The sequence below is a fragment of the Meriones unguiculatus genome, chromosome 7, assembly GCF_030254825.1.
Source record: "Meriones unguiculatus strain TT.TT164.6M chromosome 7, Bangor_MerUng_6.1, whole genome shotgun sequence".
NCBI lineage: Eukaryota > Metazoa > Chordata > Mammalia > Rodentia > Muridae > Meriones > Meriones unguiculatus.
Genome location: NC_083355.1, coordinates 6,379,429 through 6,392,245, shown reverse-complemented (window position 1 = coordinate 6,392,245; position 12,817 = coordinate 6,379,429). Strand labels below are relative to the sequence as shown.

The 12,817-nt window shown below is 51.7% G+C and overlaps 1 protein-coding gene across 2 annotated transcripts in view; it reads left to right on the top strand.

Moving 5' to 3' along the window:
* Sap30bp (SAP30 binding protein) overlaps positions 1-10,835 on the top strand; it is a 33,732-nt gene extending 22,897 nt beyond the window's left edge. For both annotated transcript variants that reach the window (XM_021635748.2, XM_021635741.2), the window contains 7 exons: positions 2,824-2,912; positions 5,469-5,560; positions 6,377-6,437; positions 6,745-6,796; positions 7,567-7,625; positions 9,148-9,232; positions 9,530-10,835. In XM_021635748.2, the coding sequence (XP_021491423.1) occupies positions 2,824-2,912; positions 5,469-5,560; positions 6,377-6,437; positions 6,745-6,796; positions 7,567-7,625; positions 9,148-9,232; positions 9,530-9,711 (620 nt within the window). In that variant the 3' untranslated portion in view covers positions 9,712-10,835. The remainder of the gene's footprint in view (positions 1-2,823; positions 2,913-5,468; positions 5,561-6,376; positions 6,438-6,744; positions 6,797-7,566; positions 7,626-9,147; positions 9,233-9,529) is intronic.
* Positions 10,836-12,817: the final 1,982 nt, after the last annotated feature.

The window sequence follows — 12,817 nt, the reverse complement described above, 5'->3', positions numbered from 1 at the left end:
CTTGTGCTGTAAGACCGACTTGCGCCTGACCCTGGCCCCAGTGTGTTCATAGTATGCACAGGCCCTGCTCCTCCCTGCTGCATCCTAAATCCCTGGGACCAGCCACTCTGCTCCGGTTCCTGCCTGGTGGCTGTGGATATTTGCTCACAGAGGTGTTCTCAGGGCATGACTCATGCTGACAGCAGGCTTCTCAGATATTAAGCGCAGCAGCTATGGGCGCAGGCACTGCCCCAGATGTCTGTGGACACTGCTTGGCATTTCTTGAGAAAACGATTTGGGGCTCCGGCTACTCTGAGATGCACAGGGCAGCTGTCATCTGTGTGGGATTCATTCTAGTCTGTCCCGGAGTCTGCGTGGTACATTTTTGTTTTGTCCAGAATATGTCACTTTCTCGTCGTTTACTTCCCAGGAATACCCTTGTCCCACCCTTGTTCATGGGGCTCCTGTTACACTCTCTACCACATAGGCCCCAGAGGGTCGGGGTTACCGCAGTAACAGTGGCAAATGCCAAAGGGCACTCTTTGTCCGTGTCACATGCACACATACCCTCTCTGGCCCAGCGCCTGTCAAGGCCTTCTTGCTTTTGTTACTAATCCTCACAGAATGCCACGACCTGCTCTTTCCAGCTGCTTCCACTCTCAGCTGGCCCCTTAGGCTGGGCTCAGCCTGAGAAGTTCTGCTTATCCCGGGGCTGGGAAGAAGGAAGAAATCAAGATTCAGCCTGACCGCCTGCCACCGCTGGGTGGTGCCCCGCCTGAGAGCCAGTCGGGAAATGGCAGAAAGGTTCAGGGCAGGCACAAGTGTGTAGTTCCCTTGTGGAGTATGTTCTCAGCTGCTGTTGCTTCTCAGCCCACAGCAGGACCTTTGGTCCATGTTGCCCAGCCAGAGCTTAGGGTGTGTCTGGTTACAGCCCACTGGTGACGCCCAGCACTGTACTTGTGTTTTAAGACTGCCTTGGGCCTGACCCCTGGCTTCTCTGTGTCCACAGTATGCGCAGGTCCGGAGCCACAATAGCTGACCTTGCAGTCATTAGTCTTAAGGGTCCTAAAGGCTTGTTCCCAGCACTGTGCTCATAACAGTGACAGAAAGCCGAGCGGAGATCAAAGCACCTTATCTGCTAAGAAGAAAACAGTAACCTGCGCTGGGTGCAGTGGTGCAGTCCTGGCTGAGATAGGAGAGTCGCTTGAGTCCAGGAGTCTGGGCCAGCCTGGAGCCCTGAATGAGTGGTCCCATGCCCCCCCCCCAACACACAACACCTAGTTTTATTGGGGCTTGTTTGTTTTTAATCCCTTAAAATCTGAGACTATTTTAAAATCATGACTGAAGCCTGGTGTGTTGGTGCACACCTTTAATCCCAGCGTTCAGGGAGGCAGAGGCAGACGGATAGTTGTGAGTTCAAGGCTACACAGAGAAACCCTGTGTCAAAAATAAACAAATAAAATCATGGCTGGAGGGGAGTTAATAGTTAATATACTCTGCTCTTGGACAGGACCCCATGTCCGGGCTCCCAACCCCCGGTAACCACCTCCAGGGGCTCTGATGCCCTCTCTGGACTCAGAGGGCACTTGCACTCACATGCAAAGACATACATACATGTAATTTTTTTAAAGTAAAGTTTTAAAAAAAAAATAAATCCAGCTTTGGGACAAAAGACTAGGAAGGCTCTGCCACTCTAGTCCCTTCCCTAAGGCTCCCATCAGCCCTAGAGAGCTGTTGCAAGAAAGGGCTTAGATAAGGGCCGGGTAGACAGTGGGTCCCCCAACAAGTTCCCGCCTGATGCTGTTAGTGGCTTTTTGGTGCTTCCCTTCCTCCTGCCCTGCCCTGCGCTGCCTGCTGTTTGCTTATTGTATGGTCCTTTTCATGAGTGAATGTTTCAGAGAGCATGACAGAATCGTACAACAAACAGCCCATTGTCTGTGTGCTCTAGAGCAGGACTCTGAGGTCCTGGGTGACCAGAGGCTACAGGGAAGGGAATGAGAGAGGAGGCGAGTCTTGGGTGGGCAGTGGCTGTCCTCTGGGGGAACTGCCCTTGGGAGTTGTGGTTCTTCATGTCAGAATCAGCCCTATTGTTCAAGTCTTTTTATGCACAAGCTGTTTCGGATCCAAAACATTAGGAACCCTCAACACAGTTTCTCAGCCTAGGCGGGATAAATCCAGGCCAGAAAAGTACCTTGCCAAGTAGCTCTGAGCCCCAGAATCCTGTGAAGTACCTGGCTTGTGCTTCAAGCTGACATATGTCTCTTCTAGCCCTGGTTCAGCATCTTCCACATTGGCAACTTGAGATTAAGCTTAGCCAGGGCAGAATTTACGCTGCCTGCAGAAATTGGCAAATGTAGCCAGGCGTGGTGGTGCACACCTGAGATCCCAACACTCTAGGAGGCAAAGGCGGGTGAATCTGTAAGTTCAAGGCCAGCCTGGTCTATAAAGTGAGTCCAGGACAACTAGGGCTACACAGAAAAACCCTGTCTCAAGAAAAAAAGAAAGGTAAGGAAATTGGCAAAAGCTTTGGGTGGTGGCTCCTTCCCCTCCCCTCCCCCAGCATTTTGCTGGCGAGCTCTTAAAAGTTAGTCATCGGTGCTTGATAGCATGTGTAATCTACATCTGTCCCCTCTACCTGAACTTCCCTCCTCCTGGGTTGACACAGGCAGGCTTCCAGCTGTTTGATTGCAACTCAGGTAACACTCACACCAAGAAGCCCCTGGACAGCCTGCTTCATTGTTTTCATAGCACAGTTTCCTCTCTGGAATTGTTTTGTACTTGTGCTTTTATAGCCCCTGGCTTTTTTTTCCCAACAAAAAAATTTCCCCTCTGTTTTCTCAACAGCCTCCTTTTCTGAAAGAGTCCGTAACATGTCACCTGATGAAATCAAAATCCCACCGGAACCGCCTGGCCGATGTTCCAATCACTTACAAGTAAGTGCTGCTCTGGCTGCTGAGGCCAGTGTGGATGAGATGGTGGCCTGGGTCACACTGTCTGTTTGCACCATGAGGCATGGCAGGAAGAGGGACCAAGTCAGATTGCCAGGTGGGCAGGAGCTGCAGCCTTGGATACTTTCTGTCAGCCAGATCTCAAGAATTGGCACCCACTGCCACACCTGCCATGTGCCACCCTCTCGACCCCTGGTCTGCATCTTCTCTACAGACTCCCTGAGCCCGGGGGATGTCTCAGAGGGAAACTTTCTGGGAAACTGAGGACCCATCAGAGTGTAAAACAAATTACAGGAGTGTAACACACAGTGTTTAAGTGCATAGTCTCTGTCTCTGTGTACCTGATGCCACAAGCCTCTGGCCACAGACCTGGCCTCAGGTTTTGAAAGGCTGAAGAACTCTGTTATCTGTGTAGTGGACCCATGGGACACTTCCCCATGGGGTTGTTTCTCCTGTGTCTGTTAGTTCCTCTGTGAGTGGAACCTTTCAGTTAACAATAGAGCAGATGCCCAAGGCTACGTAATTTCGGGCCTTTTCCACCTGGCCTGCCTTTGATCCCACATCTTCTTCTTAATGCCCCCAGCTATATAGCAAGCCCATGGCACCACCCAAACGGATGGATGACTAATGGGTCCTAGGGCTGAGGAATGCAGCAGTCCAGGAGAGGGCCAGAGTCAGGACTAGGGCACAGCACGGATTTTTTTCCTTTCCTGGCAGTCTCCTCCCTTGGCTGAGTTGTCTGCCTCCCTCCCCAATTACCCCCAGGATGGCGTCACCCTCCATGCCAAACAAGTTCAAGCCTGTAAGGACGAATGCCAGAACCCTGCCAAGCAGAAGCAGGCAGCCACTCAGCTCTTGTTTTGTTTTGTTGGTTGTTTTGTTTTGTTTTTTCAAGACAAGATATCTCTGTGTAACTATCTGACTGCCCTAGAACTCTATTTGAGGCCGGCCTAAAACAGATGATGAGATCCGCCTGCCTCTGCCTGCTAAGTGCCAGGATGAAAGGCATGCACCACTGCCTGGCCTTCAGAGTTCTTCAGTTCAGAATGTTTCTCTTTGATCTTCCTGGGGATAGGAATCAAGAATTTAAGCAAAAGGCAAAACCTCTAATGTCCCTGGAGCCCTGACCGTGGTAGCTGTTAGGGAGGGTTCACCTCAAGCTGCCGAGCTTCCGTGTAAGGGCTCCCTGAGTGCCCTCAACATGGCACCAAGGAAAACGGCCACGCTACCAGCTTCTCCCTGGTAATGAAGTGCCTTGTAAACCTCTCAGGCTCTGTCATGCCTATCTCAGCCTTCTGACCGGGGGAGTGGCCACCTCTTCTAAAAGGTGCCCCAGGGTACTACCCAGGACCTCCCACCAAAATCTGGTCTTTTTAGAGAGTCTGTGTGAGGCTGCCACTAGCAGGGAAGCTGCGCTTAGCCCTCCAGTTGGACGACTCACGTTGCGACTCACGTTGCGACTCACGTTGCTGGCTCAGACCACTCTTCCCAGAGGAGGCTCTGCCCTGAGTGGAGTGTCTGGGCTTCTTCACTGGCACCAGGCAACCCTGATGCCAGCAGTTTAAAGTATTTCTATTACTGTGATTTAGAAAACTGTAACTAAGCCAGGCAGTTACAAGCGTTTAATCCCAGAGCTCAGGAGGCAGAGGCAGCAGACAGATATCTAAGTTTGGTGACAGCCAGGGCTACACTGAGAAACCTTATCTCGGAAAAACAACAAAAAACAAACAAGCAAACAAACAGGACAGACTTGCCTACCGGCAGGCTCATGAAAGCATTTTCTCAGTTAAGATTCCCTCTTCCCAGGTGTGTCTAGGTTTGTGTCAAACAGATAAAAACCAACTAGCACAGCTCCTGTTACTGGCTTCATCTTTCTGGGCCCGTATCACCAGCTTGGATGCTAGCAATAGCTCTCCTGTTTTCCTAGCCCAGTGGTACATGAACAAGTTTTGGTGAGAGATTAGCTCTTGACCCTTGATTGTTAACTGATACGAGCCAGTGCTCTCAGCCACCTTACAAAAGACATTCTAAGGTGTAGCTCAGCACTAGAGCATGTGCCTGGCCTGAAATGAAGCCCCTGGTTCCATCCCAAGCACCACCAAAAACTTTTAAAAGACATCTACAAAGTTTGAGACCAACTGCAAAGAAAGTCTATCTATATATCCCTTTGAGGTGATGCTTTCCCAGGTCTCCTGTGACTCAGATCTACTAAAAACATAACCCTTGCTCATCAACTCTTAAGACCTTATGCTTTTATGCTTTTTGGGTGGTTTGGGAGCTGGTAACCATTTGTTTCTTGGCTTCTGGTGGCTTTTGACTTGACCTGTCTCCCAACTCTGCACTGACCATCAAGACTAGGTCAGGAGAAGGCAGCAGTGGGTTTGGCTTGACTGATGGGTTTGGCTTGGCTTGCCTGTGCACAGCTCTGGTCAGAGGCTGGGTGGAAGGTGTCTTGTGATTGGAGTCATGTGTCACACGGCTCCACAAACTGGGTTGTGGGGGTTGGGCTTCTGTCCTGCTTACCCTCCGTCCCCTTGACAGGATAAGATCCAGAAGCTCTATGAGCGGAAGATAAAGGAGGGGATGGATATGAACTACATCATCCAGAGGAAGAAGGAGTTCCGGAACCCCAGGTGAGGTTCCCATGAGCCTGCAGGCAAGGCCAGTCAGCATTAGATGGGGACCAGTGTCCAGGGGAGATCCAGCTTTGATCCTAGCTGAGCCCAAAGTGGCTTCAACCAGACTTCCACTTACATCAGATGCCTGCTTCACCTCATAAAATACAGGTTTGAGATGTGAAGCATCCAGAGGGATGGCTGAGCAGCCTTGCTGGGTTCTGTTTCACCACCCTGGTCCTAAAGGAGGATATTCAACAAGATTCAACTAGGGATTCAGAAAATTTGATTTTGTCTCTTGGTAAAAGGTTTTAGAGACAAAACTGTCTGGGTCTATTGTTCTTTGCTGGTGTTTGAAATGAAGTCTCATTATGTAGCCCTGGCTGGCCTCGAACTCACAGAATTCGCCTGTCTCTGCCTTCCAAGTACTGGGATTAGAGTTCTATAGTTAAAGGTGTGCAGCACTGTGCCTGGCTATGTCCAGGTCTTACTTCAAAAGCTCAAGCTAGTTAAACACCCAGGAAAGAATGTGGCATGTGACAACAGGACCTACCGTTGGCAATTTCGTGAGTCCTGAGTGTGGAGGCCCCAATCCAGCCATGTAACTGAAGGCCAGAAACATCTACACTTGACATAGCATTCAGTTGTTGTCTTGACCCTCGCCCTGCTCCCAGCAGGTGGGCCTCCCACCAGGAGGCTGAATAGGAAGAAGTAAGCTGGGTTTAAAGGCTTCCATCTCTTTGTCGTGGTTCCAGGTGCTGGTGATTCTGGTTCCTTGCAGGAATACGGGACCAGTACAGAGCCTGCTCACTGATGGTTCTGTTCCTTTTTCAGCATCTATGAGAAACTGATCCAGTTCTGTGCCATTGATGAGCTGGGCACCAACTACCCAAAGGTGTGTCCTACGCACAGGGGCTGGAGAGGATGGAGCTTGCTGCTGTATTGGGTGTGACTGGGAAAGGTGCACAGAGAGGTCCATAGGATAGCATCTGCTAGTCCAAAAGATACTGACAGGCTTGGTCTCTGGTTAGAAGCCAGGCATGGGCCTGCTAAGCAAGGACCTGTTCACTGTGCTCTTAAGAGCTTCTGGTGATCAGGGAGATAGCTTCCAAGAGGGCTAGGCCCCTGCCTGGGGAAAGGCCCATGTATGGGCCCTGTGTATCATGATGGTCTCTGACTGAAGCTTAACCTCTTCTTTTCAGGATATGTTTGACCCCCATGGCTGGTCTGAAGACTCCTACTATGAGGCATTAGGTAACGTAACCTCTATTAGCTTTCTGTTTATCTGCTCTTCTGCACACCTGTCTGTCCATCAGTCAGTGATTTAGGTACTATCTCAGGGTGTCTATGCCAGGCCGTGTCCACAGGGCTCCTGCTGACGTGGCCTTGGACAAGACATGGTGAAGACAGATGGTTGGATCACTAATCCCCACACGATGCCACTGAAATAACGTGAGCGTTTGGCAAGCAGAGTTGCCTGACCTGGCCAAAGTGCTGGGGAGGCCCTGTTGAGGAAGCTGTTAAAGCTAAGGTTTGGAGAGGGAGGGGAAGGAGCCGGAATGCCCCAGGCGGAGGAGGTGTGTGTTCTGAGGCCAGTTAGCACAGCACAGAGAACAGGGAGAAATTTCAGAGTCTGAGCCTGTAAGTCATCAGTCGCAAGCCAGAATCCAGTATGCCAAGTCCTGGCTCATCGTGAGTGTGTATGTGTGGCCCTCACAAGTTCTGCCTTATTTTTTTCTTAGTTACCAATATTTTTATTTATAATAAAATTCTATACCTAGCCTTTCTTAATAAGAAGGTAGTTCCTGCTGTGGAACTTGGGAGCAGCTCACCCTTCCCAGCATGGGGTGCAGCCTTGGTTCAGGCCTATGTCCCACGCTGACCAAGACCTAGCACTTCATCTGCCAAGGGCAGAAGGTTGCTGAGCCCACGCCACTATTTAGGCCAGAATAAAGAATGCAAGGTCAAGGCAGTGACCTCCCTCAGTCACACACTGCTCATAACAGCCTGTCTTCTCTCCATAGCCAAGGCCCAGAAGATTGAAATGGACAAATTGGAAAAGGCCAAAAAGGAGCGAACCAAAGTGAGTAACGATGAGCCTGGGATGGAGGCGGTGTGTGGAGTGTGCAGGTCCTGCCGGCTGAGTTTAAGTTTCAGGGTCTTAGGCTCCCTTCCACCCCTGCTCTTAATACATTGTGAGGCTTTGAGCAGCCTTGGCCCTGCCCTCTGTCTTTGAGCCCAACCTCTGACTCAGCTTAGGGAAGCCTCTACTGCTGTGCTCTTGAAGGCTTGGCATTCCCTGCATTCTGCCCTCTCCTTCCCCATTTCAGAGCCCTGGTGGCTTTGTGTCTCCCAGGTCACTGATGCCTCCCCCGCCTGATTAGAAGTTGGTGTTCCTTCTGAGAGAGTGGGGCCAAGGCCTACTCCAGTTTGTGCATTTCTTGGCCCGCAGAGCTGACCTCAGCAGCCAGCTTGTGCGGTTTACTATGGCTGTCATGTCTGATAGCCATATTAGCTATCATTTTTGGACACCAAGTACCACTTCTTCTATAGCAGTATGATCTGGGTCTTTTATGAGTTTCAAACTAGCTCCAAGATCAAAATAGCATCTTCTAGGTGCTGCGCCATTATGACCAGAGTTCCCAAGATAGCTAGACATCAGGACACCAGCTCCTCCTACCCTGCTTAGGGCTGAATACCTCTCAACAACTGTGGCCCACAAAATACTTCCTTCACCTTCAGGCTGAGGGGCTACATAGACTGGTGTGCTGGTGGCCCTCTTTGTAACCAGGAATGTAGGCGCTGGTGTAAGTGGATAAATTAAGTTTCGCCCTCACGTTTTTTTGTTTTTGCTCCTGAGACAGGTTTTCTGTGTAGCCGTGGCTGTCCTGGACTGGCTTTGTAGACCAGGCTGACCTTGAACTCACTGCCTGCCTCTGCCTCCCTTACAGGTGTTCGCCACCAGGCCCAGCTGATTTCTTTATGTTCCTTATCTTATTTCCTGTATTTTATGTTTGTGGGTACTCTGTTCTGTTTGCATGTATGCCTACATGACAGAAGAAAGCATCAGATCCCCTTAAATGGTTGTGAGCCACCATGTGGTTGCTGGGAATTGAACTCAGGTTCAAGAGAGCCAGTGCTCTTAACCACCAAGCCATCTATCCAGCCCATGTTTCTTATTCTTAACCATTGAGTGACTCTCCCTTCTTTCTTTCCTCTCCCTTCCAAACTCCAGGCTTATTGCAGGGAGAGGTCTGCAGCACCTGGAGACCACAACCGTCTTTCCCCTAAGTGGAAGACATCACTTCCTCCTGGGTGTGAGGAGGAGGGGCCTGGCAGCTGGTTTAGGGGCACAGTGGGCGGGACTGCCAGGCATGTGCAGTAACCTGTGATGCTGGGAGAGATCCCAGATCCGCTGGGAAAGTTCTCAGAAGAATGATGAAAGCCCCTTCAAGCACCTCCGTCTCCCCCAGGTGCTCCCAGCCAAGATGGTTTTCAGGGCCTCTTTTGTGCAGTGCCAAACTCCTGTCCCCTGGGAGCAGACAGATGGCAGAGGAAGTGGACATACAGCTGCACTGGTCTCATTGTCCTCTCTCTCCCTCCAGATTGAGTTTGTAACGGGCACCAAGAAAGGCACCACAACCAATGCCACAGCTACCACCACCACCACTGCCAGCACAGCTGTTGCAGGTAGAGTTCCCTCATCCAGCCTCACACTGCCTCAGGGCCACCAGACAGAGCAAGGGGTTCCTGGGTTTGTCTAGAAAGGGTCGGTGCCCAGGCTTGGCCTTTCTAAGTTCTGCTGGCTGTGAGCATAGTCTTGGATCCTGGGGTAGGTCCCAGATTATGGCTCCCGTCTTGGCTCCTCCTGGACCAGGGACCTCCTGTTTCTATCCTAAGCATGCCTCTGGCTGACAGGAAAGGGGCTCTGCCTTTGGGGTCCTGTTTTGGTTGTTTTGATCTTAAGCTCTCTTGCATTACCTCTAGATGCCCAAAAGAGAAAGAGCAAATGGGACTCTGCCATCCCGGTGACGACAATAGCACAGCCCACCATCCTCACTACCACAGCCACCCTGCCAGCGGTGGTCACTGTCACCACCAGTGCCAGTGGCTCCAAGACCACCGTCATCTCTGCTGTGGGCACTATTGTGAAGAAGGCCAAGCAGTGACCAGAGGACACTCCCAGGACTTGACAGGACTGTGCAGCCCAGTAACTTCTGCTCACTGGGAGGCGCCACTCTGTGTTTCAGGACTGAGACGTGCTCCCCATGTGCCTTCCAAGAGGAGCCTCTCTGTGACATCCCAGCCGGAAGGACATTGCAGCAGAGGCAATGGGCGCGTTGGACAGTCTGTCCACACACCTCTTGGGGGCTCACCCAATTAAAAGTACTGCATTCTTAGGTCCTGGCATGTCAGGTGCACTGGCCTCTCCCATGCTGTGTTCAGGCAAACATGAAGCTTGATCAAGTGCCCTCAGCAGCAGTCAGGATTATTGCTCAGGATGAACTGTGGCATGACGGGAGCTGTGGGAGTGCTCGAGGTAGCCCAGGGAGCTACCATGGTAGTTCCCAGTGTGTGCCCCGTGGTGTGGGCAGGTAGGAGTTCAAGGAGGGGTCAGACACATCCTCTCTTGTTGTCTACTTTCCTGATCCCCAAGCCAGATCTCAACAGTCCTCAGGCAGTAGTAGCAGAGGCCCTGCTCTCGTGGGTGCAGTTCGGCGCTCCCCACATTGCTTCTGATACACACCCAGGCATTTGAAACCGGGCCAGATGGCAGAGGGCTGGGATGTGATTCCCAACCTGCCCAGGGCAGGAGCAAAGTGTGGGCCCCCGGCCAAGGCCGCCCAGCCCCTCGGTACCCAGTGAGTGTGGCCAGCAGGATCCACAGAGTGGGGGAGATGAATCACCTCCTGCTCTGCCTGGGCGGCGACTCATTGTTTATGTGAGAGCTCTGCTCTTGGGAAGGTCTCCACCACCCCACCCTTCCTCTGTTGTTATCTCTGCACAGCAGCAGCCCCTGGGCAGCTCCACTGGCCACTCTCAGAGCCCACACAGGCTCACCAACCCAGTGCTGGAGGGAAAGCTTGCCTTTCGTGCCCTCTGGCAGCTCTCCTTCCCACTCAGAGGAAGGGCTAAGTGTCAAAGGAGGAAGTCAAGCTGTGAAGGGTCCCGCTGCTTCCATAGGACCAACAGAGACGAGGAACATGCCTCTAAGATTGTGGTTTGTGGTGGTTGTGTGATCTGAGGACCAACAAGCTGCTTGTGAGATAAAATAAAAGCTGAGTCGCTATTGTCCCTTTCTCTCCTTGACAGTGCTCTGCAGTTGGGGAGGGGAGGGACACGTGCTGCCAGCCCTTCCAAGAGCGCCTCTAGGAAGGCCTGCCTGTGGGCCCTGCAGGCGGCCCAGGACAGCCAGGTGTGAGGAACTGCGCAGGGATGCACCTCAGCTCTTGGAGTTCAGTCTGCAGCAGCCTCCAAGCCACGTCCTGTCACACACTGTCCTCAGTAACACACTTCCCAAGGCTGTCAAAAGGGGTCTGAGTGAAGCATGAGCTTTGCAAGGCAGAAATGAGAGCAGCCAGACTGGGGAGTTGGCCACATGCCCATCAAGGACTTTCAGATAAGGGCGCAGGAAGCCGAGACTAGCTTGCACCCCTGATCCTGCTGCCTGTTTCCCAAGCGCTGGGATGGGACTGTGCCATCACACCTAATATGGTACGGGGACTGAACCCAGGGCTTCCTCATGCTAGGCCAACATCAAGTTCGACACATTCCCGACTTGTATCAGGTCTCAGAGGTGGGATGCTGAGAGTCTGGCTTTTGGCTGGGCATTCCTAGACCATCACTATGCTGCCAGTTCACTTTCTCCTTTCCTGTAGTTCAGTATCCAGGCTGAGGGACTGGGGAAACCCACCTTTAGTGTGCTGTCCCTCCAGTTAGCCTAGTCAGCATGATGCGTCACAGGCATGCTCAGAAGCTGGGGAATGTCCACAGGTGTCTGGAGGCTTGTCTCGGTGATTCCAGACATGAAGAAGGGAACCAGCCATCACAGAGTGGTGGGTTCAGCATCTGAAGGTGTAGTCACTGGATTCAGATTGGCACTCTATGCCCCAGGTTCATGCTGTGACTATGTAACTCTGCCTTGTATGACTAATACACCACTGTTGCCAGTGGTAATGTGCTGGAGGCCAAGTAATGGGCAGGGGCCTGCCATTTTGTAACTTATGCTTTTAGATGTTAAGGTTGGGGAATGTGGTGCCTGGGATCAGGGCTTTGTGCTCTACCACTGAGCCAATCCCAGGTTCCAGACCCTTCTAAAGAGAGGTGTGCCCTGTGTAGCCCAGGCTAAAACAGCCCTGGCTGTCCTGGAACTAACAGAAATCCACCTGCCTCCGCCTCCTGGGTGCTGGGATTAAAGGTGTGTGCCACTGCACCTGGCATTGTTTTTGCATTTTTGAGTTGGAGTTTGGGGACAAGGAGATGGCCTAGTGGACAACGTGCTTGTTGTACAAGCAAGGACCTGTGTTCAGATCCCAGCATCCGCAGAAGCTGGGCCAGACAGCGTGCTGGGGGCAGAAAACCCTGCTCAAAAGATGAAGATGGGAAGCAATAGAGGAAGACATCCCAGAATCCACCTTCCACCTGCACACACATGGATGCATGCACACACTAAAACAGCCACACTAGCTCCAAACTACCGGGTTCAAGTGATCCTCCTGTCTCGGTCTCCTAAGTAACCGGGACAACAGGCGTGCGCCATAATTTATGCCCAGCTCTCAGTTTGTATAGGGTGGGTGGATTTGGAGTAATCTTCAGGAGAAAGTAAGTGGGAAAGCCAGAGGCAGAACAGTGCAGACGGCATGCCTCATTCTGTATAAGAAAGGAAATGCAAGAGACTGGAGAGGTGGCGCAGCAGCTGAGAGCACGCACTGATCTTCCAGAGGACCCTACATTGCTTCTCAACACCCCCATCCTGCGTCTCACTGTACTCCAGTTCCAAGGGGACCCCCATGCCACAGACCTGGGGTGCTTGCATTCATGTGCACATATCCACACAGAGACACACATAACAAATAGTTTAGAATAAAAATCCTTGAAAAGAGAGAAGAAAGTAATACAAGAGTATGGAAGAGAATAGGGACTGGGTTTGTGGCTCTGTGCTAGAGCATACAACACACAACAAACAGGAGACCCAGGCTGCAATTCCCAGAGCGAAAAAATAAATAAAGGCAGGAAAGAAAGGAAAGTAGCTCCCTGGTGCTAATCTGAAGGCTG